Source organism: Myxocyprinus asiaticus, chromosome 9 (genome assembly GCF_019703515.2).
Source record: "Myxocyprinus asiaticus isolate MX2 ecotype Aquarium Trade chromosome 9, UBuf_Myxa_2, whole genome shotgun sequence".
NCBI lineage: Eukaryota > Metazoa > Chordata > Actinopteri > Cypriniformes > Catostomidae > Myxocyprinus > Myxocyprinus asiaticus.
In genome coordinates, this window is record NC_059352.1 from 16,514,471 (window position 1) to 16,540,866 (window position 26,396).

The window sequence follows — 26,396 nt, forward strand, 5'->3', positions numbered from 1 at the left end:
ATCATCCACAGACCGGTTTGCTCGGTAAGCAAACTGAAGGGGGTCCAGCAGGGGTCCAGTAATGTCCTACAGGTAGGCCAGAACCAGTCTCTCAAACAACTTCATGACCACAGACGTGAGGGCGACAGGTCTTTAGTCATTAGTCCTGTGATTTTGGGGGACCAGAATGATGGTGAAGCATTTGAAGCAGCAGGGAACTTCACACAGCTCCAGTGATCTATTGAAGATCTGCGTGAAGATGGGGGCCAGTTGGTCAGTGCAGACTTTCATTCAGGCATGTGAAACACCGTCTGCGCCTGAAGCTTTCCTAGTCTTTTGTTTCCGAAAGACCCGGCACACATCCTCCTCACAGATAATAAGTGCAGACTGAGTAGCAGGAGGGGGAGGAGGGGGGTTCCAAGAGGTGTTGGTGTGTGAAGTGAAGATCAGAGCAGGGGAGTGGTGTGAGACTGGGCTTTTCAAATCTGCAGTAGACCACATTCATTTCATCAGCCATTAGTTGTCTCTCTACAGACCGAGGGGGAGGTGTCTTGCACTTGGTGATGCTTTTCAGGCCTTTCCACACAGATGCAGGATCATTGGCTGAAAACTAATTTTTCAGCTATTCGGAGTAGCTTATTTTAGCCACTCTGATTTCCTTAGTCAGTGTGTTCCTGGACTGGTTGTACAATATTTTATCCCCACTTCTGTAAGCATCCTCTTTGGCATGACAATGCTGTCTGAGCTTTCCTGTAAACCATGGTTTATCGTTATTGAATGATAAAAATGTCCTAGTAGGGATGCACATATCCTCACAGAAACTGATATATTATGTCACAGTATCTGTGAGCTCGTCCAGTGTCATGGTCCTGTCACTCTGTCAGTCTGGGTTTTTCTTCACTTCGGTCTAAGGTGTCGGGTGTGTGTGTGGCCAAACTCTTGCACAGAGGTGTCTTGCACTTGGTGATGCTTTTCAGGCCTTTCCACACAGATGCAGGATCGTTGGCTGAAAACTGTTTTTTTCAGCTTTTCAGAGTAGCTTCTTTTAGCCGCTCTGATTTCCTTAGTCAATGTGTTCCTGGACTGGTTATACAATATTTTATCCCCACTTTTGTAAGCATCCTCTTTGGCATGACAACGCTGTCTGAGCTTTCCTGTAAACCATGGTTTATCATTATTGAATGATAAAAATGTCCTAGTAGGGATGCACATATCCTCACAGAAACTGATATATTATGTCACAGTATCTGTGAGCTCATCCAGTGTCATGGTCCTGTCACTCTGTCAGTCTGGGTTTTTCTTCACTTCGGTCTAAGGTGTCGGGTGTGTGTGTGGCCAAACCCTTGCACAGGTGTCCTGTCTTGTTTTTGTCACCTGTTGTGTGAATCATGTGGCGTTTGCCTCGCAATGTATGCTCAGGTTTCGTTTAGTGTGAGAATGCGTGGGATCGCTTTGGCGTTGCTAGGCATTCTTTCGTCTTGTTTGTCAGTTGGCATGGGCGTATATTGCCTTATTGTCTTGGCTATCTGCGCTCATGCCATTCGGGTGTTTTATTGTCTTGTGAGAGCATGTGGCTTTGTTTTGTTTCTGTATAGCCACATGTCTCTCTGTCTTACGTCATACCCCGCATCCTTGTTTGCTTATTATTAGTTTATTAGTCACACCTGACCTGTCTTGTTAACCTGTTGATTTCTCTCCCTATTTTAGTCTCCTCGTGTGTGCTGTCCAGTGCCAGTTCGTCTTGTGTATTCAGTCGGTCCTGTGTTATCCAGTCGGTCTTGTCTGTTGGCTGGTCCCTGTTGGTTGCTTCGTGTTTATGTTTATTCCCTATTCTTACCCGGTCCGGTCAGTCCTGCAACCAGTTTTCCCTGCCCCAGCCTGGATTGCCTTTTTCCCCTTTGGGGTTGTTTGTGTTTTCCCCCTCGTGGGATTTTGGTTATTTTTGTCTTTTGTTTTCTGTATAAATAAATTCCTATTTTTTGTGAACTCTGCTCTTGGGTCCTGAGCCTCCATCATTCCCTGCTTCTCGTGACATCCAGGTCTGTGGCTGCAGCCTGAAAAACACTCCAATCAGTGCAGTCAAAGCAGTCTTGTAGTTCCAGCTCTGCTTCATTGGTCCATTTCTTTACAGTCCTTACTACAGGCTTTGCTGATTTTAGTTTCTGATTGTAGGTCATTTGAAGTTGAACCAGACAGTGATCAGAGAGTCCTAAAGCTGCAGATGGGACAGAGCGATATGCATCCTTTACAGTGGTGTAGCAGTGATCCAATATATTTCTGTCTCTGGTGGGGCATGTGATGTGTTGTTTGTATTTTGGCAGTTCATGTGTGAGGTTAGCTTTATTAAAATCTCCCAGAATAATAATAAGTGAGTCCAGGTGTTGTTGCTCCATGTCTGTGATGTGATCAGCCAGCTGTTGCAATGCTACGTTCAAGCATGCTTGGCAGGATATAAACACTCACCAGAATAAATGAGGAAAATTTGCGGTGAGTAGAAAGGCTTACAGTTAATGAAGAGCTCTTCTAAATTAGGACAGCACAGCTTCTTCAACGCTGTTACATCTGCACACCAACTTTCGTTGATGTAAAAGCATGTTCCATGTTTTCCCCAATGATTCCACAACGCGATCCACTCTGAACAGCTGGAAGCCCGGCAGATGAAACGCTGTCCGGGATGGCTTCATTCAGCCAGGTTTCTGTGAAACACAGAGCAGCGGAGTTAGAAAGTCCTTATTTGTTTGAGTGAGCAGAAGCAGTTCGTCCATTTTGTTGGTGAGGGAGCGGACATTCACCAGATGAAGACTCGATCCGAGTCTTTTGGATCGCTTGCATCTTTGGATCGCTTGTAGAGCACCACTGCACCTCCAAATAAAATGTCTAATAAAATGTCTGAATAATCAAACACTGGCAAAAAATGATCAGGTATGCTCTGCCGAATATTCAGCGGTTTATCCCTGGTGAAACTGATTGGGAAAGAGGGACAAAAAACATGACAAACAAACAAAAGTAACAAAAATGCTAGAGAGCTCCACACCGAAGCAGCCATCTGCGGCCTAGAGACTGCAATGGCAAGATGTACAGTGAAGAAGAATCAGAATCAGAATTAGCTTTATTGCTGAGTATGCTTACACATACAAGGAATTTGTCTTGGTGACAGAAACTTCCAGTGCACAAACAACACAGCAACAAGACAGAGATAATAAAAAATAGAATAAAAATAAAAAGCAAATAGAAAATATAAGTATATATTGAAATACACAATAATACTATATATATATATATATATATATATATATATATATATATATATATATATATATATATATATATATATATACAGTACTGTGCAAAAGTCTTAGGCACATAAGATGCTTCACAAAAACATTTGTCTTAAGATGATTATTTATATTTTCAGCTTTAATGTGTCAGTAGGAAATATACATTGTAGACTCCCAAACATTTCTTTTGTAAATAGAAAAGATTAGAATAGAATAGAATACAAGAACAGGGAGCCCTGCAACAGATGGCCTGGTCCCCACAGAGCCCCCTACTGAATACTGAGTCAGTCTGGGATTAAAAGAAGAAACAGAAGCAATTGAGACAGCCGAAATAGATAGAAGATCTGTGGTAAATTCTTCAAGAAGCTTGGAATATCCTATCTGCCAACAACCAAGAAAAACTGTGTCCAGGTGTACCTAGGAGAATTGGGGCTGTTTTAAAGGCAAAGGTGGTCACACCGAATATTGATTTAGCTTTTTTATGTTTACTGGACTTTGTATGACGTTAACTGATAAATGAAAACTATTTATGGCATTATTTTTTGAAGACATCCTCACTATGCAACATTTTCCCCAAGTGCCTAAAACTTTTGCACAGTACTGTATGTACAATATCCAAATACAAATCTGTTATATACAGATGCGAGGGAATGTATGGCAGAAGAGGTTTGGAAAAAGGAGTTATATTTTGGTCTGTTCTCACCCAAAACCAACTGGATTGCTTCAGAAAACATTGAGTCAAATCTATTACTTTTTTTTTTTTATGACATTATTGTCTTTTTGGAGCTTTAAAGTTCTGGCCACCATTCACTTGCATTGTATGGACCTACAGTGCTGAAATATTGTTCTAAATATCTTTGTTTGAGTTCAGCAGAAGAAAGAAAGTCATATACATCTTATATGGCATGAGGGCAAGTAAATGATGAGAGAATTTTCATTTCTGGGTGAACTATCGCTTTAAGACTGCACCGTCTCAATGCAGAATCTTTAAAAACTACAATAACCATAGTCAATTCTCTCCATACTCCATGACGCCATCGCTGTCTCCCGATAGGCTTTGCTGTATTTTAAACAAGTGCGCGACTTCACACACCGTTCCGCAGCTGTCAACAAAATAACGTCCATACGCGAGTGGAGATTATATAAAATTTGACATCTACATTTAATTATAGTAGATATCCATGGGGCATTTCATAGCACCCAAATAAAGTAGCTTTTTCTTCATATTTGTCCGTTTAGCCGAGTATGGTAAGTGGCACGTTAACTGGTTTGTTTACACGGAATGTGGATTAAAGCAGTGCTGAGTTAGCTAGCTAACATGCTAGTTTGTAATTGTTTATAACTGAACCAAGACAGCAGTTGATAATGAAATATAAAATGCCTTTAATGCATCAAATTTAGCTCAAAGTATTAAATTGATTAAGTACTTGTCACACTGCCCACATTTGTGCAGTGTATAAGTTACGTGTGTAGCGATATTGTGCGCATCAACTGATTCGGGTAATATGAACATTTTTGTCAGTCTGACTTCTAGTAGATGAAATATTTGTCCTTAACAAGCAGTTTGTTTTGCAGAAACAATAGTGACAACAAAATGAAGTGCTTAAGAACAGAGGATTATGTCCAACATCTGTCGTGTGTAAAGGACACTGTAGTTCTTCACGATGAATTGAAGGTAAAGTAATTATATTTAAATATGTAAGTTAGAACAGATACCGCTTTCAAGAGAGAAACAACCCGTTTTGGTTTCATTTAGCTGTGGGGAGGTGGTGCATAACATGTCTATAGATTTTTATTTTTATTTTTATGGAATTTTTTGTTTTGTTTTTTTGTTTTGTTTAATCAGCCACAACTTTTTAGGTTCAAATTTATATGAATCTATGAAACAGAGGGTCCTGTAGCTGTACACCATTTTTTTCGATTTATCACAGTTTTTAATAATCTTTTCGTCTTGCGTTATAACGGTCCTGCAGTGTGAAATACATTTTAAGTGTACATGTACATGTCTCTCAGTGCAAGTTCATAAAAGATGCAATGGATGACAATTATAAATGAATTAGCAAAATGCTTGTTTAAAATATTTATATATGAAATATAGTACGTCACATCGCAGGACATGCCAACTTCCCACATGTATATAATGTCAACAACCCATATATGTTGCATACTGCTGGAACTTTTCTTGGTGTCTGTTCTGCTTCAGAAACTTGTGGATGATGGCATTGGTCTATATGGCCGCACAACGTGTGATCGTATCATCCGAGCATGCAACCAGCGGCTGTGCAGTGGCTCGCTGGATTCTGCTCATCTGGAGCAGCTAGTGGACTTGGTAGAACTGGCCGTCCGGGGGTTTGAATTGCTAGAGGAGTCTGGGATGCATAGCAACCCCTTTTATTTGGAGAAAATAGTGTTCCACATCCTACAGAAACTTGCCACACTTGAAGCTCATGGCCCTGCTTGTCGCCTGGGACAACTCTTGTACAGAAGACTGAAGCAGTTGTCTACAGAGGTACAGTATGCTTGAGATCAAACCAATTATCGGTTTATCTCTAGTATCTATATATTAAAGTACTTTTTGACTGTAGAACCTCATAAGGTCTCTGACTATATTGCTTTGTCGACAGACGGATGACTTCCATGTTTTGGTGCGGAACTGCTTTGCGGTGCTGTGGAACAGTCTCCTCTCTAACAGTGCACGTGGCTCTGCCCTCACTCCAAGAGACAAACTCCGCTGTCAGCTACAAGCTTTGACTTTCAGACTCTTAGAGCAGGAGTCCAGCTCAGCCTCTTCCCCATCCAGAGTGCCTTTGTTTGTGGAGGAGGCGGTCGGAGAGTATGAACGATCATGTGGGAGTTTAACTCACGATGATGTGAGTTTTTTGACCTCTGAATCACAAGAACTGATCCTCAGCCCTTTAATCAAACCATCTGAAGGGCCAGACTCTGCATTGATGTGTTCCTTGCTGCCTGTAAGGTGTGAGGTGTTGTTTAAGGTGTGCAAACAGCTTTGTAAGAGTCGGTTTTCAGCGGAGGCTCTTGGGCTGTTGCGTAAAGTTCTGAATGACGTCAAGGATAATGGTGGGCTGCACTCAGCTCTGAGTCTTGCAGATCGGGCAGTGCAGCTGCAGTGTGCATTAGGCTCTGGAGAAGAGTGCAGTAAGGCTTTCACCGAATGTGCACTCATCCTCAGAGGTCAGCCCAGTGCCATGTCTGCCCCAGAGTGTTATGCCCTATTGGAGGCATGTCGGCTGGTTATTTGGGCGTTGGAGGCTGGCCAGAGTAAAGGGATGGGCATAGCTACATTGCTGACATGTTTTTCTTTCTTGGAGGAATATCAGGACCTTCTGCTCACATGGCAAAAGGTAAGACTGTGTAATTAATAGGTATTCATTGATTTGAGATTGTATTTTGTGACTTTCTTTAATGTTTTGCATGTTTGTGTTCCAGGGCTCATTTTCACAGCAAATGCAGTACTCCATATGTTTCAGTTTTTACCAAGGCTTCATTAGCACATATGAAAGTCTCCACACATATCAGGTAATACAATACACTGTCATGATGAGTCAGTAATTATGGCATATTATGTTGAACGTGTCAGCCAGTATTGATGTCCTGTGGTCAGGTGTCTGCAGGCGATACTCTGGACAGAGTGCTTTTGTATTGCCAGGCGACAGCAGGACGCATGCTGACTGAACTGCGGGCACTTAACAATGACAACTTTTTACTTAAAGCAGGTACATCTGCTTGAAGACTGCATACTATTATAAAATGCAAAGATCTGACTCTGATATCCGATTAGATGAGCTCATTTCATCCAGTTGTAAAATAGTTGATATATATGCACCAGGGACTGCACGTCAAGTTATTTCAATTTGAATGTGCCTACATGTCTCCAATATCTCTACAGAATAAATGTTTATTGTGGTTATTGTTAAATGTATTTACTGAACATTGTCGTCTTGCCATATTTACCACAGGTTAAGGGGTTTTAAGCACTTGTTTTGTGTTATGAATAAGACACTCGTAAAACGTTGGTAAAATCACTATAATGACTGAAGTGATTCAAGAAACTCTAAGTCCTTGTCTTCCCCTCTAGTGTGTGTGGTGAATAATGTGGTATACGAGCTGTTCAACAGGAAGTTGTATGACGGAGCATTTAGTTTAGCTGTGATTGTGTGTCAGGAGCTGTTTAAGGACTGCCCACCCTCTCTGCCTGTGGACAGGGTAAAACTGCATCTTTCTCTTTTTATTTGTAGAAATAAATCTGTTGTATGCATTTGCTCTCTGTTTTGAAACCCTTTGACTTTTTCATGCTGTACAGTTATGTTTAAAGAAAGTGTATAATCTACAATATAAGACTGTATATTTGTGATGTATGATTGTGTTCAGGTGAATCGCTGTTTCATGCTGGTGGTTCAGTGTAGTAGGCGTGGGGGTAAGCTGGATTGTGCTCTAGACTGGGTTGTGCGCTGGATTCTGGTTTTGGGCACACAGGTTTTGGATCATCTTGCAGAACCTGTGTCACTGTGGGTCAAAACCAAGTGTGATGCTGCCCGAGCAGGAGAGGATGACACACGCTTGAGGTAAATTGCACTTGGCCATCATAAAGGAGAGACATAGTCTCGAAAACACTTTAAAGGGATCATTCAAGAGAAAATTACAATTCTCAGTTCTCAAAAGGGTCATCACCCTCTTGTTGTTCCAAATCTTTTTGACTCTTTCCTCCATGAAACACATAAGGAGATGTTAGGCCAAATGACAGCACGGTCACCATTCGCTTTCATTGTATTTTTTTTCCATACAAGGAAGGTTGATGGGGACTGAGGCTGTCTGTCCCAACTCCCTACAATTCTGCCAAACATCTCTCTTTGTGTTCCATGAAAGAAAGGGTCTGCGAGAAAACACTGACGATATCTTTCCTTTGTTCAGGACTCTGAGGGATGGTTTGGGCGAAGTGTCTGTGGATGAGGAGGTGCTGATGTGTTTATTAGAGGAGGAGTTGCGTGTGTATAAGGAGCAGACGGGAGACACAGCGCAGGAGCGCTACAACACACTCTGTGACCTCTTAGATATCTGCCACGAGGATACCCCGCACACATTGAGACGGGCTTCTTACCTGTGTGAGATGGCACAGGTTGTATGTTACCAGGATTTCAGCCAACAGACTGACTGGTGGGTTAACACAAACACCAGATCACAAACAGAATGCTTTATAGTTTAAATGGGACTTTAAAATTTGTTCTTGACATCAGCTCAGCGGTAGACTTCACCCATGAGGCATTGCAGTTGTTGGAGGCGGAGCCAGAGACAGCAGAGAATACTGATAGGCTGAAGGATGAGAAAGCACAGGCTTCCCTTTGGCTCTACATCTGCACTCTTGAGTCCAATCTGCAGGAGGTCAGCACCTTGGCGATGTGCATACCCAGAATACATTATACGTATACTGTATGTTTGCTTCATCTAAACAGCTTTGTGTGCATTACAGGCTGTGGACACAGAGAAGCGATTGCGTGCGGTGCAGGAGGAGAGTAAAACAGCAATGAATATGGATCCTGTTCCCACTAATGATCTGGAGTATGAGGACAAACAGAAATCACAAGAAAGCCAGCTGGTCTATGATGGACTCCGCTTCAATCTACTGGGCCATAGCAGTGAGGCACACAAAGAATGCATTCAGAGACTGATAATGTTGGCTTTAATCGGAAATGTATCTGTTATGCATAAGTATTGATTGATCGTTCAATGACTGATGATGTTGTGTGTATGTGTCAGAGCTGAGTGAGCCTTTGGATAGATGTTTGTCTCTATGGAGGAGTCTACTGAGGGGGTCTGTGCCTGCAGTAAGAGACCCCAAACTCACAGCCTCCTCCATCACACTAATGGCTGCCCTCTACACACTTATGGGCAAGGTCTGTAACATCAGTCTACTCGCAAGCTCAAGTCCATGTTAAACTTGAATATTAGAGGTGTGCTGCCTGTTCAAATGTGTTGTGTTTTTAGTTTTGTACTCATGTTGGTGTCTGTCTCTGTTAGCATCTGGAAGCTCTGGAGGGATATCAGCTTGCTGGTACCCTATTCCGCAGTCTTGGCGATGCCCAGAACAGTGCTAGTGCCTTTTGCCACTCTGCCAGGATCCTGCTGTATCTGGGCTCCCCTCAACTTGCACAGGTAACTTCTGCTTATGCTGAAGAAGATGCTGAAAGAATATTTATGAAGCACACATACTCTTTGTTTGACAGTTATAAACCTTACTGTACTGCACCTTATACTAAAATCTAACTTTAAAAGATGTTTATGCCAGAACTTTGTCTCTGTGTGTGTGTTTCAGGCAGAGTTAGAAAAAGCAGAACAGAGTTGGACCTCTGATCCAAGCTCAGAGGCGATGTCTGTTATCTCCATGACAGCTATGCTGCAGAGAGCACAGATCTGCTTCGCTTTAGTACAGGTACCACTCACTCGAATAGATGTATGTGGAAAATTTATTGTTGAAAATCTCTCATTTTCTTTCTTTCTAAAGCTATGAGCTTAACAACAAGTAAAATAAAGTCCTCTATAAGTCAGTAATTTTAATCCATGGTTTATGTTTTGTGAACTCTCCTTTTAGTTATAATTTGTATACTTGCTCACAGAACCACTGATCTGCCTCCACTCTGCAATTGTGAAACACATTGATTTGTGCTGTTCAGTGTTAGTTTAAAGCTCAGCACTGACAAACCTTTATAACAGTACAATCGTCATCTCTCACACAGGTTGAGCGAGGCGTATGCTGCCTGACGGAGGTGATAAAGGAGTCTGGTCAGCATCATTCTAAGAGCTGGTACCTGCTCAGGGCACAAGCACTGCAGACAGCCAGTGAATACTTGAGTCTGGACACACAGGCTTTGGACTTACAGCTACGTCAATGCATCATTCAACATGGTCAGCTAACATCCAAAACATGTGTTTTACATATAGATACCACTAATATTTATATCCTGTGTAATTCTCATGCAGTTTAAGCCCACCATGTTTTCTTACTGGAACTGTCATGACGACAAGGAAAAAAAATCACCTTACTTGGTCACACTAAGGCAAAAGTGTTGCATTTCGCATGTACACTAGGGCTGCAACTAACGATTATTTTGAAAATCGACTAATCTAACAATTATTCGACTATTCGGGAGATTATTGCAATGATTAATCATTAGCTCTTAACCGACTATTCAGCTTGTGCGGCGAGTTAAAAGGTTGTATTAAATGTGCTTACTAACAAAAAGAGGACAGAATCATCTTTTAAAAATACCTCTAAATGACATTCACTGAATTAAAAAAAAAAAAAACGTATTATGTATAATTAAGTAAAAAATTCATTGCAAAAATTCCTATTATCAAGTGTGTTTGTCTTGTTTTCTATTTATAATTGCCTAAAAATCCTTAAATCAAGATTTACTTTAGAAGCAACATACAGTATAAGATATTAAGAATTGCTTTCAGAGAATGGATCTTGAATATAAGTGTATTTTTCATGGTTATACTTTTGCCAGTGCATCAAAGACTAAATATACTCAATCTTATATGCTGCTTCTCAGGTGAATGCATCATTTTTATTTATTTATTTTTTTAAAGGATTTTTAGATATTTTAAAATATTTAAATTTTTTTTATATTATATTCAACATTCTCAGATAACAATTCGTTCTTCTGCAGTAAAGCTCCTAAAGTAAATGTATGTTAATTTAAAGGAGTTTTAGATATTTAGATTGGAAAACTGGCCAAAACAAATCAAAAATGTATTTTGATGCAGTACATGGGGCAAAAACTTCCTTATTATTTGAACTTTAATAAAGGATGCATTAAAGATATAACGCCGGGGTGTTTCCTTTAAAGATGCTCGACACGCAAGTTTAGCTTAAGCGGAACGGCAATTCCGGCTCCGCTTCATTTCACAACGAGAGTGCTTCTGAATTTACTTATTTTGTATTTTTGTATCATTCTCCATACTTTGCAATCTACATCACCTGAAGCTGTTTAGAGTGTGTCTGAGTTGTCGTCTTCCTCTCCTCAATCAGGCGCAAGCTGATCAAACGACTATTCAACAACTAAAAATTTTTTCGACAATTTTTTATTGTCCACAGTAACTACATTTCCATCCAAGGATTTAAAAAAAAAGTTTTAGCGCATCAAAATAAAGCTGATGGAAATGCAAATTATCGCTAAAATTTCACAAGTGCCGACATAATATTTTTCCGTTTAACTCTAGCGCATAAACTCTGTCGACTCTTCGAATGTCGCGAAAAACTGGTTTGGAATTAAACACTTTTTGTCAATAAAATTGGCATTAACGCAAAAAGGTAGTGTCACATGACAGAATTTACCCCAATCGTTAGCCTGTGTTAATCATGACGACAAGGTATACATCCTTGAAAGCCAATTTATTGTATGTGATTATGGATTGATCTTAACGACTTAACATGACACTTCCCCGAGTGCCAACACAAATATCTCTTATCATGCACATCGACGAGTGCACAGAGAACAAATGAATGGCCACTCTTTGCGATTAATTTAATCGCGGTATTCATCCGTTTATTTATTAACGTTACTTTTCCACACCATTCAAAATAATAGACGGCAGTCACGGAATTAGCCCATAATACAAAAAACATCATTTCTGTGCACAAAGATGTTTTTAATTAAAAATAAATACACAATACTAGGAGAAAAGCATCAGTGTGCTTTTTTGGAACAACATTCTATTAAATTATTGTTTAGCTTACTTTTGAAAAAATTCCCTGTATTAAATTACCAAACGAATAAAGCATTAAATAAAATAATTAACAAACGAAATGTTTTTTTTGTTGTTTTTTTTATATTTTTAGATCTATATACTTGCCTTTTCTTTACACAAACTTAAATTAGCCTTACCCTGTTCTGTAGATGAAAAAAGTCGGCTGAATGACATCCTCAGAATGTTCTACACTTTTTTCAAGACTATAAACTATCAGAACTATTTGTCCAATGCTGAGTTCACTTTTAGAAAATTAGCTTTTGAACATTTTAAAACTTTTAAATAGTTTAAATCTAACCCTTTTTACCTCAGATCGCATTTGCTGAGCTTCTTCTGAAAATGTAAATTGCATTATGACGCTAAACTTAATTTTAGATGACACTCAAGCTCAGTTGGTCGTTAAAAGTTGCTGGACAAATATATGGGACATAATGCAGTTGTGATGGCAATGCTTTAGATGATTGTTCAAAATAGCCTATTGAATATCAGGAATGTATCATATGTAAACCCTGATATTAAACCACATCAATTTTTCTTTAATAGCTGTGCTCACAGCATTTACACATCAATAGATGGTCCTTGTACTAATACTGAAAGTTTCCCCACTACTTCGTGCAGTTGCCAGCTTGAACAGGGCCATGACGATTTGCTTTCGGGTCGGAACCGGTGGCAACCTGCGATAAGCACAACACCAGGACCAATATTACAGTCTTATCAGAAGGGCAGCTTCTCCCTTTTGATTGCAATTCCGTCTTCTGATTGCTTTTATTTGTGAAATTAAAATGACAGTAAGCTGTCTAATTTCAATGAATTGTCTCAGTACTCTCCCCATTTTACCAAAACTTCGGAGGAAAAAAGATTAGGGACATCTGGGAGTCAAAAGGTGCACAATTCCCGATAAACGCTCATTTCTGTATTGAAATGGCTTAAGAGCAGATTTCTTTTGTGATAAACCAAAACTTATGTGAAAATGCTATTTTAAAAAAAAAAATTTAAGGCATAACGTCATCATTTTAACCATTTTTATCATTAAAAGGCCATTTGAATGGAAATGGGCAGAAGACGGCAAAATTCCCAAACTTTTTTTTACGCTTCTTCACTTTGTCGATAACAAAATAGCGAGAAAAATGGATGGAAACTAGGCTAGTGTCGATAGCGTCAACTAATCATTTCAACCCTAATGTACACAAATCCATGTTTGATAATGTAGTGAATTGTGTGTGTGTTTTAGGTCTGAAGACTCCAGACACAGCTCAGTATGAAGGGTTAAAGCTGTTGTGCAGCCTGGTGATGATGTTGCTGGGCAACGGGTTTTACGGAGCCCCTGGACCAAACACAGACACTTGCTTTGTAGATCAAGGTACAGATTTGACGATTTCAGAATTTAAAGGAATATTCCAGGTTCAATGCCAGGTTAAATCTAACTCGAGCAGCATTGTGGCCTGCTATCAGTAACTACAGAACATAATCTTAAAGGTGCAGTAAGTTTTTGCTTATTACATTTTTTTTTACACAGAACTGAATCGCATTTTTTAGAAATACAGTGACAAGAAAAGTTTTGCGAACCCTTTGGAGTTAGCTGGTTTTCTGCATTAATTGGTCATCAAATGTGATCTTATCTTCATCAAAGTCACAAGTATAGACAAAGCACAATGTGCTTAAGCTAACAACACACAAACAGTTACAATCTTTCATGTCTTTATTGAACAAATCTCTTTTTAAATTTCACAGTACTGTGAAAAAAGTAAGTGAACTCTAGGATTTAATAACTGGTCAGTCCTCCTTTGGCAGCAATAACCTCAACCAAGCATTACCAGTAGCTGCGGATTAGACCTGCACAACATTCAGAAGGAATTTTAGACCTTTCTTCTTTACAGAACTGCTTCAACTCAGCCATATTCTTAGGATGTCTGGTATGAACGGCTCTCTTGAGGTCATTCCACAGCATCTCTATTGGGTTAAGGCCTGGGCTCTGACTGGGCCACTCCAAAAGGTGGATTTTCTTTTTTTAAAGCCATTCTGTAGTGGATTTACGTCAGTGTTTAGGGTCATTGTCCTGCTGCATCACTCAACTACTACTGAGCTTCAGCTGGCGCACAGCAACTCTGACATTATCCTGTAGGGTATCTTGATAAACTTGGGAATTCATTTTTCCCTTGATGATGGCAAGTGGTCACGATACACGATGTACTTCACCATTGGGTTTTTGTTATTATGCGTTGCCCTTTTTATGCCATACGAAGTTTCATCAGTCCACAAAATATTTACCCAGTAGCCTTGTGTGGTGTGTCAAGGTAATCTTTGCCAAACTTTAGGCACGCAGCAAAGTATTTGTTGGAAAGCAGCGGCTTTCTTTATGATGTCCTGCCATGGACATCATGGCTGTTTAATGTTTTCCGTATAGTAGACTCCTGAACAGAGATGTTAACCAGTTCCACTGATTCCTTCAAATCTTTAGCTGTCACTCTAGGGTTCTTTTTTACCTCATTGAGCATTTTGCAGTGTGCCCTTTGAGTAATCTTGGCTGGGCAGCCACTTCTAGGGAGTAGCCACAGTACTAAATCATCTCCATTTATAGACAGTTTGTCTAACTATGGGCAGATAAATATCTAAGCTCTTCAATATAACTTTGTAACCCTTTTCAGCTTTATGCAAAGCAACAATTCTTGATCGTAGGTCTTCTGAAATCTAACTCAGCAACTGACTTGAGTTACTACCACTAATAATGAAGGTAATAATAACAAGTTTAATTTATATAGTGTTTTCAGCCAATGCTCAAATATAAAAGTACATTTAAACAAAACAAAAGCAAACTAAACAATATAACAACAAAAACAATATACTTACTACAGACTATAACAGAGCCAGTCAACAGTACATAGTCCAGTTTGATGGTATCAGCAGGACTGTGATCCAACAGACAGTCCAAACAGAATACAAGTGAAAATATAAAATGTCCAAACAATTAGGAGTCATTAAACAAACCGCTACGTCCTGCAGCTCTCACGGCCTGAATCACGGATAAACAGCCTGATATGAAACGGCAAGTGCGAGCACACAGTGGTCACCCGGCAGAGAGCTTGCGATCAAGTCGCGGCTGCACGGTCACAGTCCAGCACGCAACAACGCGCAAGCATTTGTTTGGATTAAATCCAAGAATGTCCATTATAGGGATGTGTGCAGTATGAGATGGACAAAAACACAAACTAAAAGTAACAAAACAGAAGATAAACAAACACATTCAGTGTAAAGCGGTAGTGTTTACAAACTTCCAGTATCCAGGATGATGGGTGTCAGTATAGAGTCCAAAACCACAAGTACTACTGGGACCGATTGGACGATAAAGAGCCAGCTTAAATCTTACTGAGTGCACCATTAACTCCTCCCACAGTTTGTAAAAATAAATGGTAATGTGTTTTAAGTAAAACACCTTCTATGGAAGCCTAACAGAGATTATTGTCTGTGGTAATTGACAGAATACCACATATGCTGTCAATAGACATAGCTGAAGACGTTGAAAGTAACCTGGAATATTTCAATTTATTTCAAACAGGAGTAATTAGAGAACACATGAAAATAATGTACTGTAAGTCCTGAAACTATCTGGGTGTGGTTTCTCTGCAGGAGACAGTGTTGTGTTTAAATGGCTGTTACTTAGTGAGGTGCTAGTGTGTTCTGAGAGGATGGTGACTGTGAGGAGCAGCAGTGGGGCCGTTCATGAAGCTAAGGCTCAGTGTTTGGAGGCTCTTAAATTGGCCACCAAACTGCAGACCCTCAGCCAGTAAGTACATACTTCACATCTGTGATTGAGAAAGAGGCAGAATGTGTTCAGAGTAAACACAAGTAGGCTTGAATATGTGCTTTGGATGCCAGTGGTTGTGTGTGGTTGTGCTGTTGTATTCACACATGATGTGATTTGTTTGTGTTTGTAGCTGTGCTGAGCTGTTGGTGTTGAAAGCAGGACTTGAATTGATGAAGGGAGCTACTGAAGCCAGTGTTTTAGACCTGGAGCAAGTTAGAAACTTGCTGGATCTGTGCACAGGTAAAGATGCAGTCAGAGCCACTTTGACCCTGTTTACACCTGATATTACAATACTTTGGGTAATCCGATCTGGTGAGAAGCATCGCTGTTTACACCTGGTCGCTAAATGTGTGTCCTGTGACTGCTTGTGTTCGGATTTGGAGGGGAGGGTCATAAAAGACAAAGAATGCGCAAAACACAGCATGCTGTGTCTCCCAGATGCATCTGATATTTAATCCAAGCACAAATGCAATATTTTGAGCAGAATTATTTGATATTTTAGTATATTACCTGTATTAAAGGGGCTTCGATGTTCGTGCTTCTCATCTGTGTCGATATCAAACGCACTGAAGAAGATCTGTGGAGTTTTTTTAATTTTCTGATTTTCCGATTTTAAAGCGCTCGTAACCGGCAAAGTTTAAACTCTTGTTTTATCGCAACAGTTGATTGACAGGTGAGGGGTGGAGCTTCACTGCTGCTGGGACACATACAGGACAGATCAGCATTTAGACCTCAAATGCAATGTGATCATGCGTTTTTGTCCACATTCGTATGTGGGTTTTAAGATCCGATCACCAAAAATGTTAAACCTGTAAATTGCGTTGACCGCATGTGAATGGATCACCTGAAAAGCATCATAATACCAGGTGTAAATGGGGTCTTTGATTACACTTCTTTGAATGACAATCCCAGAGGCTAGACCCTTTGAAACCTCTCTGTAGCCATAATCTTTTAAATATGGGTGAAGGTGCGGATCGATTCCTTTTAAGTTTTTCATTTATTGATGGGTGTTTTAGTGAACATATAACAGGACAGTTTTAACATGATTTTATATCCTCTCACCTGCATGTAGATTTTGGCCAGGGGCAACAACAGAAGTGCGAGGTGAAAATAAAACCTCGCAAAGGCCGGCCAGCTGCCCCTTCTTCCTCTGGGGATGTCCCTGAAGAAGAAGAGGATCTGAGTGGAATCCTCAGCACTCGTGCCCTTCGCAAGGAGCCTGTGGAGGCCATATCTAGATTAGGAAGCCAAGGAGCATCTCCCCCTTTAAAGCCCAAATGCCAGCGTGGGCTTTCCTGTCTGACCCATGCAGAGACCTGCTCCTGTTCCTGCTGCAGTGAGCTCGGCTTGGCTCGAGTCAGTGTCCACTGGGCGCTGATACAGGCAGACCTCCAGTTAGACCAAGAGGTGTCCCGCCAACTACGCCTTTCTGCCAGGAAGCGTTGCCGTGGTGTCATAGCTACACTCCAAAGCAAATTGGCAACTCTTGTATCTTCTAAAAAGTCAACTGGGCTAACACTACTGCAGGCAGAATTGGGCAGAATGCATTTGGGAACTGTGCTTCAGCTTCTCAGAACTGGAGACAAATGGAAAGATGCAGCCCTGTGGGAGGAGATAGAAGCAGGATTGGAGGCAGTGAAGCCTAAAGGGGCAATGACACCAGAGCTTGGACCCATAAGAGCTGCTCTGCTGGGGTCTAAAGCTGTGGCCTGCCTCTTGGCACTGGCCATGAAAAAACAGAGCACACCTGAAGAACTGTTCTCCAGTGTCTGGGGCTGGAACCCACTGAAGACTAAACCACAAATAAAACCTAAAACCGAACTGAAACTTAGAGCCAACAGCCCCGTTTCTGACAAACTTCCAGAGGCAGGTGTTAAACACCAACCTGACTGCGTCCCATCCGAAAGAAGAAAAAACAAAGTGTCCGCTTTAGTTTCTAAGAAGGCTAAAGACTCTGTGCCCAAAATTACCATCACAAAATCCTCAATGGTTTTCAAAACCCCCAAACCAACAAGGACTTCCCGGCCCAAATCAGTCTCCACTAGCATTGGTGACTTAAGAGCATTTGACTTCACCAATGAGGTGCCTGAGATTTTGGTCTTTGCACCTTCGCTAACGCCTGCCAGCCGTCAAGGGATCATAAAGTCAAAAGCCGCCCCAAAGGGAGCATTTGAGGTTTATACAGATTCTTCTCCTGCAGAAGAGAAACCTGTGGTCGTGCCTGCTGCACCTAAACGAACCACGCGCTCTCGCTTTAAGGTTTGACCAATACATAGTTCATACTTATAAGAAACCGTGAGATTTGTGGTGCTTGATTAGGCAACCATCACGGAATTGCAAAAATAATGACCCGAACAACACAGATTAAAACATATATCTTCATATGTCACAAAACCTTGTAACATGTCTCCTTTCTCAGGTTGAGTTCAGTGATGAGAGTGATGCTGAAAGCGCACCTCCTGCTCTAGTGGAGAAGTCTGAGAAAAAGCAAAACTCTTCCAACTGTAAAACCCCTCGCACCCTTAAGCCAGCCCTGAACTCCAACCCTAGTGATAGCAAAGTTCTTGTAAACCCCACTGTGAAACCAGACCCTCCTCGAAGGTCCCGAGCCAGTAAGAAAACCACAGCCCTCCCCTCCACCAGCCGCCTCTCCTCTGAGGAAGAAACTAGTGTATCTTCTGCATGCACACGGAGGGGGCGGCCAAAGAAGAGTCAGAGTTCAGAGGTCACAGAGGAGCCAGAGAGGATGAGAATGATTAAAGAGGATGAAGATGAGATTCTTTTGAATATCAGCCTGGAGGAGCTTAGAGGTTCTGATACAGAGATGAAAGACACAGGTATGTATGTGTATGAAGAACAAAACTGATATAATTGCTTAGAGGCTGGTTGGACTAATTGATTTTGTGTGTGTGGTTCTAGGCAGCCCAGATGCTGATTGTGAGGTCCTGAGGAGAGATCTGGCTGCTGATATCAGACGGGAGTGTTTCAGTGAGCTCAGGAGGACTGGACAGAATGGTCCTGGAGCTCACACAACCCTACCACACGCTCCTGCACCTCTAGGTAACACGCATATGGTTCATCTGGAAAAAAAGAAAATGGCCAAAGAACAGTGAAATGGCCATTAAAGAGCATATAGATACCCTAGACCAAAGACCTGGCCCAAATAAAACCTGCAGACATTTTTTCTCTTATTCTGAGTTGACTTTATCTGGATTTTATTTTGGGTGAAAATCTGCAGGATGGATTTAAACAGGGTAACAGAGTACTCTCATTGGTAACTAAAATAAAACATTCAACATTCAAAGGGCGGATGATGTGTAATTTTTAAATGACGGACAGTCTGAAATGTTTTGTTCTGTACTGAATGTCTTAACATTAATGCATAAGTAATTTTTTTGTGTGTGCTTATTAGCTGACCTGTCAGTAGAGGTGGTCCAGTCGCACCTTCGTTCCTCATGGCTCCTCCTCCACCACTTCCCTCCTCCCTCAATTTATCCCCACGTCTGCTCACTGCTTGCTCAGTCACTCGGCCAGACTGATCCCACCACTACAGCAATGCTGCATGCACAGTCACTGGGGGTGTCCACTCGCCACCATATGACCCGTCATGTGGTTAGCCAGTTCAGGTATGTCACAAACCACTAGGAAGCATTTGCAAACATTTACTCAGGCCAGTTTCCCCCTCAATAAAAATACTTCTACCAAGACTTTTATAATATGTTTCTTTATTCTTTTTCTCTCTGTCTCTATCTGTATTTCTTTAGGAAGCTGAAGAAATCTTGTAATGATGTAGCAGAGGGTCTTGGTGCTCTGAGTCTGGAGGAATCATCTGGGGCAACAAAGTCTCAAAAACTCTCTGCGCTTGAGCAGATCTTTTCCTTCACCTCATCACATCCAACACAGTTCCCTCTAATGCACACAGAGCAGTTCACTCAGCAGCTTAAAGATCTGCCAGCAGGTAATGACTTCATCTAGAAGTGTATTTTGTAAGACAAATTGTCAGATGAAACTAATAAAATTAGGGATGGGCATTTCAAGTAATTTTGTAGTCTAGTACTCTAATACAAAAAAATGAGTAAACAATTACTTGAAATTTACAATTTAAGTTCAACCATCTTTGTAACCTGTTTTTCTTATTAAAAAATTAGCACTGTGCATAAACAAGATCTAGATTAAAAAAAAACAAAAAAAAACATTTGCACTCACATGTATAAACATGTCTTCCAAGTCTTCTGAAGTGATACAGCCACTTTAAATAATAGCATAATTTTCTTTTTGGGAGCGCTAACGGTTTGTTTGGATCATGTGAACGCTGTTTTCCAAACTCTGGTGCACACCCGGGATCTGAACCCGAGTCCGCTTGAAAAGGTGGTCTGGGTTACGGTTCATGTGAACTCCAGTACGGTTCGCTGCTCATATAAATGCAAGTGTACCAAATTGTAGAAGTGAACCGCTTCTGATGACATATAATTCGCGTCTTTACAGGCTCCTGATCGCAATTATTATGGTATAATGCATTTCTCATACCTGCTTGTCTCCAAATAAATCGCCTTCAGAGAGCAGCTCATATTCTAAACATCTCTTGCAACTCAGCCGCATGCTCGCGGCAGACAAACGCCAATTCATCACATCATTGCATATTCAATGCATCCGCGAGAGACAAATGCATGTGTCGTTCTGTGCATGTAAAGTTTTGGTGGTAGATCCAAAGAATACTTTAATACTTCACTAAACAGAGTAAAGCTGACGTTTTGAGTTGTTACCTAGTTACAGTGATAAAACTGTTCGCATTGATGACGTAATCGGACCACAGTTCGGACCCAAATAAGATGATGTGAACAGAGACCAGCAGGGGTAGGGGGTAAGAAACGAACTCTGGTTCAGTCCAAGCAGTCGAACAAAGTGTGAAAGCACCCTCAGTGTTGTCCATGGCAGATAAAGGTACATAGAAAAATTGGAGTAGTGTTTTTACTAGTCAAATATTTAAAGCTGAACAAGTACTTGATGAATCGATTACTTGTGCATATCCCTAAATGAAATGCGCTAACCCAAATCATTACATAAAGCATACAGACTTGTATGCAGGGTGCAAATGTAACGCTCGCCAAGCACCAAATGCTGGCCGGTTACTTTGTATAGGAATTAGAAAATAATGCATGATTCTAATTGCAATGAAAGAACAATAGAGCCGAGTTGAGAGACTTATGTATGATTTTTTTTTTCTGCATATACAAGGAAAAACAGCTACATAATTTCTTTGTTATAGAAGCAACAAAATTATTTAATGAAATGCAAGTAAAAAATATTTATGATCATAACATTTTCTCAATTCACATTCCATTGGCAGTTTAGGCTAAATAAATTATTTTAAACCTTGCCGGTGTGTATTACGAGAGTAATAGTTTGCGTTGTTGCCATAGGAATAACAGTGTGCATGTTCACACTCACGGGCGTGTATCCCGATGAGACTGGCAGCACTATTCTTCTGACCCGACTGGAGAGAGACTCCACCCCAATTACTGTGAGAATCCCTACTGCAGACAGAGAGGTAAAGATGTGTTTGCAACTGTGTGTGTGTGTGTGTGTGTGGGGGGGGGGGTTCTGACACCTTTGGTGCTTTGGCATATGTCTTAATTAGGTGGCACAACTAAGAGATTTGAACCATCCACTTTGCACAAATGTGAATTGCATGGGTTGTTTTTGTAATTCTATAGCGCTCCGTTGCCGTGCTGCTGGAAGAGGTGGATGGAGTGTTGAAGGGGCAGAAGGAGGTGAGCGCGGTGGCAGAGAAATCACAGTGGTGGGAGGGACGGAAGGCTTTGGATGCACGTGTGGAGGTGAGACGCAAGATCTGTTTGACATGTGGAATTAGAAAATGATTCATGTTTAAAGAGGGAACAAATGTTGAATTGACAATGACCATTGCTCTGATAGTCTTTATGATGCATGTTTTTGCCTATCAGAAATTGCTCAAGGAGATGCAGGATACTTTAGGTGTGTGGCGAACTTTACTCCTCCCTTTGACCTCTGACCCTGAGCTGGACGTTCAAGTTAAGTGCTTCCAACAGGCACTAAAAGGGACAAAGATCACACAGGACATGCTCAAGGTATTTTTCACCCATTTGTGCCAGCATCTGTACTTACTTTGCATTAGGAGTATATATAGGTAGTTAAAACTGGGGTGAGATGTATCTTTCATATTTGTCTAATGATCAGCTTAACCCTTTAAGCTCTGATTGCCCTGCCGGCAGGCCCTCTGAGAAAAAAATAATGATCAAAATATTAATAACTACACTCTTGACCAACACAAAATAGTAATCGTTTTAAAGCTTAGAAGCTCTATTTTATAATGCATTATAATCAAAACTGAACAAGTGCTTTGAAATTTGCAGACAAATCTGAAGTTTTCCGTTTGGATAATTTCTAAATAATTTTGCACTGTACATATTATTGTAAAACAGGTTTTGCTTATAAGCTGCATTTTATAACTTCACGAAAAATAAACAGAACATAAAATATCCATAACATAACATTACTTAGGGGAGGGAATTCCCGTTAAAACGAGCCCACACACAACGTAATCGGATGTATAGATCATTAGATAATCCACACAAAGCACAATGTGCATCTCGCTAAAAACACGTTAGCTTTCCTGGATCAGTTGACTTCATAGGAAATTATGTATTACATTGTCCAGAGTCATGCAACACTAAACCAATGATATTAGGATTCAAATCGCTGCAACCAGAGGTGGAAGTCATCCAAATATGGGCAGAGAGGATTGTTCACTAATTACATATGGCCACCAGGAGATGGCACCAAATACATGACACAGACTCGATGGCTCAAATGACAGAATGGAACTGAATTAGATATCGTTACTCATGCCTGCATGCTTTGAAGAGAGAGCATACCTTTAGTCATTGTTGTATTTGCATGTGTAATTAGTTCTTATGTACAATTATTATGTTTATTTGTTTGGAGAGGCTTTCAGACTCTTGGAGACATTTTTGGACACTGGGATAAATTATTTTTGTAATGCTATAACTTTTGATTGCTTTGTTGTATTAACACAAAATTTTACTCAGTTACAGTTAACATGATTGGGAACAAATCAAATGCAGTTTTTCGGAGCTACCTAATATACACTCAGAGGTATATAATGTCAAATTAGAAAAATAAATCTTAAAATGATACCATACAATTGACCCTCTTTATTAAAAGTTATAAGCCTTTAGTTTTGGGCATGCCACTGAAACAGGAAATCTTTGAAAACACTTTCAGAGCTTAAAGGGTTTATCGGATCTATGTTGTTTGTGAGTCTAGATAAATATTACACCTCGAAGAATATTGTCAAAGCTTAATATTTTAGAGATCACATGTCCTCACCTCCATCACTTTCTCTCTATCAAGGTGGTTCTCTCTGCATCTCCACTCCTCTTCCCGCCAGACTTGCATTCTCTTGTGGATGGGACAGGTCTGCAGGACAGGGACTTCCTGAAGCTTCTGCAGGGGGGTGTTACTAAACTGAGAGGGAGGGAGGAACCACAGGGACATACGGTTCTGATCTTCGACAAGGTAGACTATCATAACCTTATGTTAAAAATGCAGTGTTGCTAATGTGACATGACTATCTGTCTATCATTTTTAGCTTTGTTTTGTGTTGCCTTTTAGAGGCAGAGATCGTCCTGCAATTTGGTACATCTGATGGGATTTTTTTTTTAATTTTTTTTTTTTTTATCAAATTCTAAAGGTTTTGTGTTTCTACAGTACTTGCAAAAGTTGCCATGGGAGAACATTGCTTGTCTGAAATCACATTCTGTCACTCGCATGCCCTCTTTACATGCAGTACTAGGACACAGTCATCTGAAACAGGTAAGTGCTGGAGTGGAATCACACACACATATTTACTACACATGTATAAAGCTTTATTTTTAAAGCAATAGTTTACCTAGAAATGAAAATGTACATCATTTACATGTTCCAAATTTTGCTGAAAGTCCTGGTTGATCTTTTCGATTGGTTCTCACGTCTTTCGTGACTTATGTTTCATGCTGTTGACACATGCCGTATTTGAATTTACACAAGCGCAAATGAGATTTGAGAGCTATATTTCCGTCTCTTTCTCGCACAAAGCTGTGTAACAATCACATGGCTTCAAAAGACTTGGAAATAGCACACAAGTTATATGGACCACTTTTATGGTGCTTTTTTGGAGCTTGACAGCCCCCTTCATATTCACTCTATTCCCTTCATTCTGTGGAAAAGAGAAGCCAAAATAACTCCTGGTGTTCCCTGAAAGACAGGTATGTGTATGGAATGACATGAGAGTGTGTAAATGATGACAGAATTTACATTTTTTGGTAAACTATGCCTTTATTCTGTTTCTCTTTTTTCACAGATGGAGTCTAGCTGTGTGTTGTCTTGTGGTGTGAACCCTAAGCAAGTTTACTATGTGCTGAACCCAGATGGAAACCTGCCTGACACTGAGAAGCGCTTTAAAGAATGGTTCACTGGGTGAGTTCAAAATGCATTCACTCACACACGGATGCAATTGTGTAGCTATTAACAATGGCTCCTCTCCTGTTTGTGGTTGGCCAGTGAGCGGGCATGGAAGGGAGTTTGTGGAACCGCTCCTGATCCAGATAAACTACAAGAGGCTGTGACCACTAAAGACCTCTATATGTGAGTAAAATTGGTAAAGGTCCTTATTAGAGAGTTAAAAATAAAGACAACAGGATATGTGCTTGACAATTTGTATCTGTACCTTGCGCAGTTACATAGGGCATGGTGCAGGAGCCCGATTTCTAGATGCTCAAAGGGTTTTGAAAGGGCCTGTGCGGGCCGTGGCTCTGCTGTTCGGCTGCAGTAGTGCTGCTCTCAGTGTACTTGGACACCAGGAAGGAACAGGGCTCATCCTTAGCTATCTGACCGCAGGATGGTAATGTACACATCTTAGTACAAAAACATGAACAAGTCAATTGTGAATTAGAATGTAGATATTACAATTCAAAATGGTTCTTTTAAGATTTTTTTTAATAGGCTTCATTTTTATCATTGAATGGTCATGTTTTTCTCTGCACCAGCCCACTAGTGCTCGGTAACCTGTGGGATGTGACGGATCGTGATTTGGATCGCTTCACATCAGCTCTGCTCCAGTCCTGGCTTTCTGCTGGCCCTGGCTCCTCCCTGCTTGAGCATTTAGCCCAATCACGTAATGCCACACACCTCAAACATATAATTGGTGCTGCACCGATTGCATATGGTTTGCCTGTGTATATTTGCTAGCCTAGATTTTTCAATTTTAACGTTTATTCAGACAATTTACCAAATTGTATTGTATAAATGCACCAATTTGTTTTTCTTATTTAAGGTTTAATTTAAGTCAATCGCAGGGTTTGTTTCCAACATAGAGATAAAGCTTTATGAAAATGAATTTTTTTGGTGGAACATAAATGACAGTGCGTTAATTCTAGGACTAAATCTAATTTGTGTTTTGCTGTTTTAATGTTAAGACATGTTAGCAATTGCTGATTTTGTTTGCTCATACTTGAGACATTTTACATCGAAATTCTTTTAAGCCACGTTGTTGTTGTTTTTTGTTTGATATAAACATTCTTATACATTGTTTAACATTTTTATTTCCTGTTTATCTTGTATCAAATGCCAAACTGCTTTGAAATAAAATGATTTTATAACATATTCCTTTGCAATGGCAGTTATTTTCAACTTCATAATGTGTAGCAGTGGGAGAAATCCCTATAGCTCACCATCTAATGGATTCCTTAAAGGAATAGTTCACCCAAAAATGAAAATTCTCTCATTATTCACTTACACGGATGCCATCCCAGATGTGTATGACTGTCTTTCTTCAACAGAACACAAATATTTTTAGAAGAAGATAGAGCTCTGGTAGTATACAGGTGCCAGCACTTTGACGGTCCAAAAGTCACATTTAGGCAGCATAAAAGTAATCCACTCGACTCCAGTCAATCAATGAATGTCTTCTGTAGCAAATCGATATGTTTGTGTAAAAAATAAATAGTTAATTAAAATGTTATTAACTTTTAAAATGCTTCCTGTCAGCAGCTGATGCAAAGTGTGACATAAGCGTGTTGGCAAGTTCACGTGAGAACTCTGAAGCGGCGCTTATTTACAACAGAAGAATGAATGTCATGGGAGAGTTCGGCCACATCAAACTGCATCAGAGCCCTGGACAGAAGCTCCAATTTAAAGTTAATAATGTTTTAATTATCGACTTGTTTCTTACATAAACCTATCAGTTCACTTTAGAAGACATTCATTGATCAACTGGAGTCATGTGGATTACTGTTATGCTGCCTAAATGTGACTTGAATCGTCAAAGTGCTGGCACCCATGTACTTCCATTATAAGGAACTGACAGAGCTCTATCTTCTAAAAATCTTAATTTGTGTTCTGCTGAAGAAAGACAGTCATACATACACATCTGAATGGCATCAGGGTAAGTGAATAATGAGAGAAATTTAGTTTTTGTGTGAACTATTCTTTTAAATGGATTGTTCACCCAAAAATGAAAATTCTCATAATTT

At 40.3% G+C, this 26,396-nt stretch overlaps 1 protein-coding gene across 3 annotated transcripts; it reads left to right on the plus strand.

Moving 5' to 3' along the window:
* Positions 1–4,353: 4,353 nt before the first annotated feature.
* Positions 4,354–25,527, plus strand: LOC127446132 (separin-like). 3 transcript variants are annotated; one of them, XM_051706807.1, is made up of 32 exons: positions 4,354–4,505; positions 4,833–4,932; positions 5,461–5,766; positions 5,882–6,619; positions 6,705–6,794; positions 6,880–6,991; positions 7,354–7,481; positions 7,647–7,840; positions 8,187–8,429; positions 8,510–8,654; positions 8,743–8,908; positions 9,030–9,166; positions 9,291–9,425; positions 9,586–9,702; positions 10,007–10,175; positions 13,255–13,383; positions 15,648–15,804; positions 15,956–16,065; positions 16,898–18,084; positions 18,245–18,662; positions 18,745–18,885; positions 19,238–19,451; positions 19,590–19,783; positions 21,246–21,373; positions 21,540–21,662; positions 21,789–21,932; positions 23,239–23,403; positions 23,596–23,700; positions 24,227–24,342; positions 24,427–24,510; positions 24,602–24,766; positions 24,912–25,527. In XM_051706807.1, exons 2-32 carry the CDS (start codon positions 4,852–4,854, stop codon positions 25,111–25,113), a joined length of 6,543 nt encoding a protein of 2,180 aa, XP_051562767.1. In that variant the 5' UTR covers positions 4,354–4,505; positions 4,833–4,851; the 3' UTR covers positions 25,114–25,527. The 3 variants fall into 3 exon arrangements, 2 of the variants coding, with proteins under 2 accessions (XP_051562767.1, XP_051562768.1); XM_051706808.1 differs by lacking the exons at positions 15,648–15,804; positions 15,956–16,065; XR_007898153.1 differs by lacking the exons at positions 24,427–24,510; positions 24,602–24,766; positions 24,912–25,527 and having other exon boundaries at positions 23,579–23,700.
* Positions 25,528–26,396: the final 869 nt, after the last annotated feature.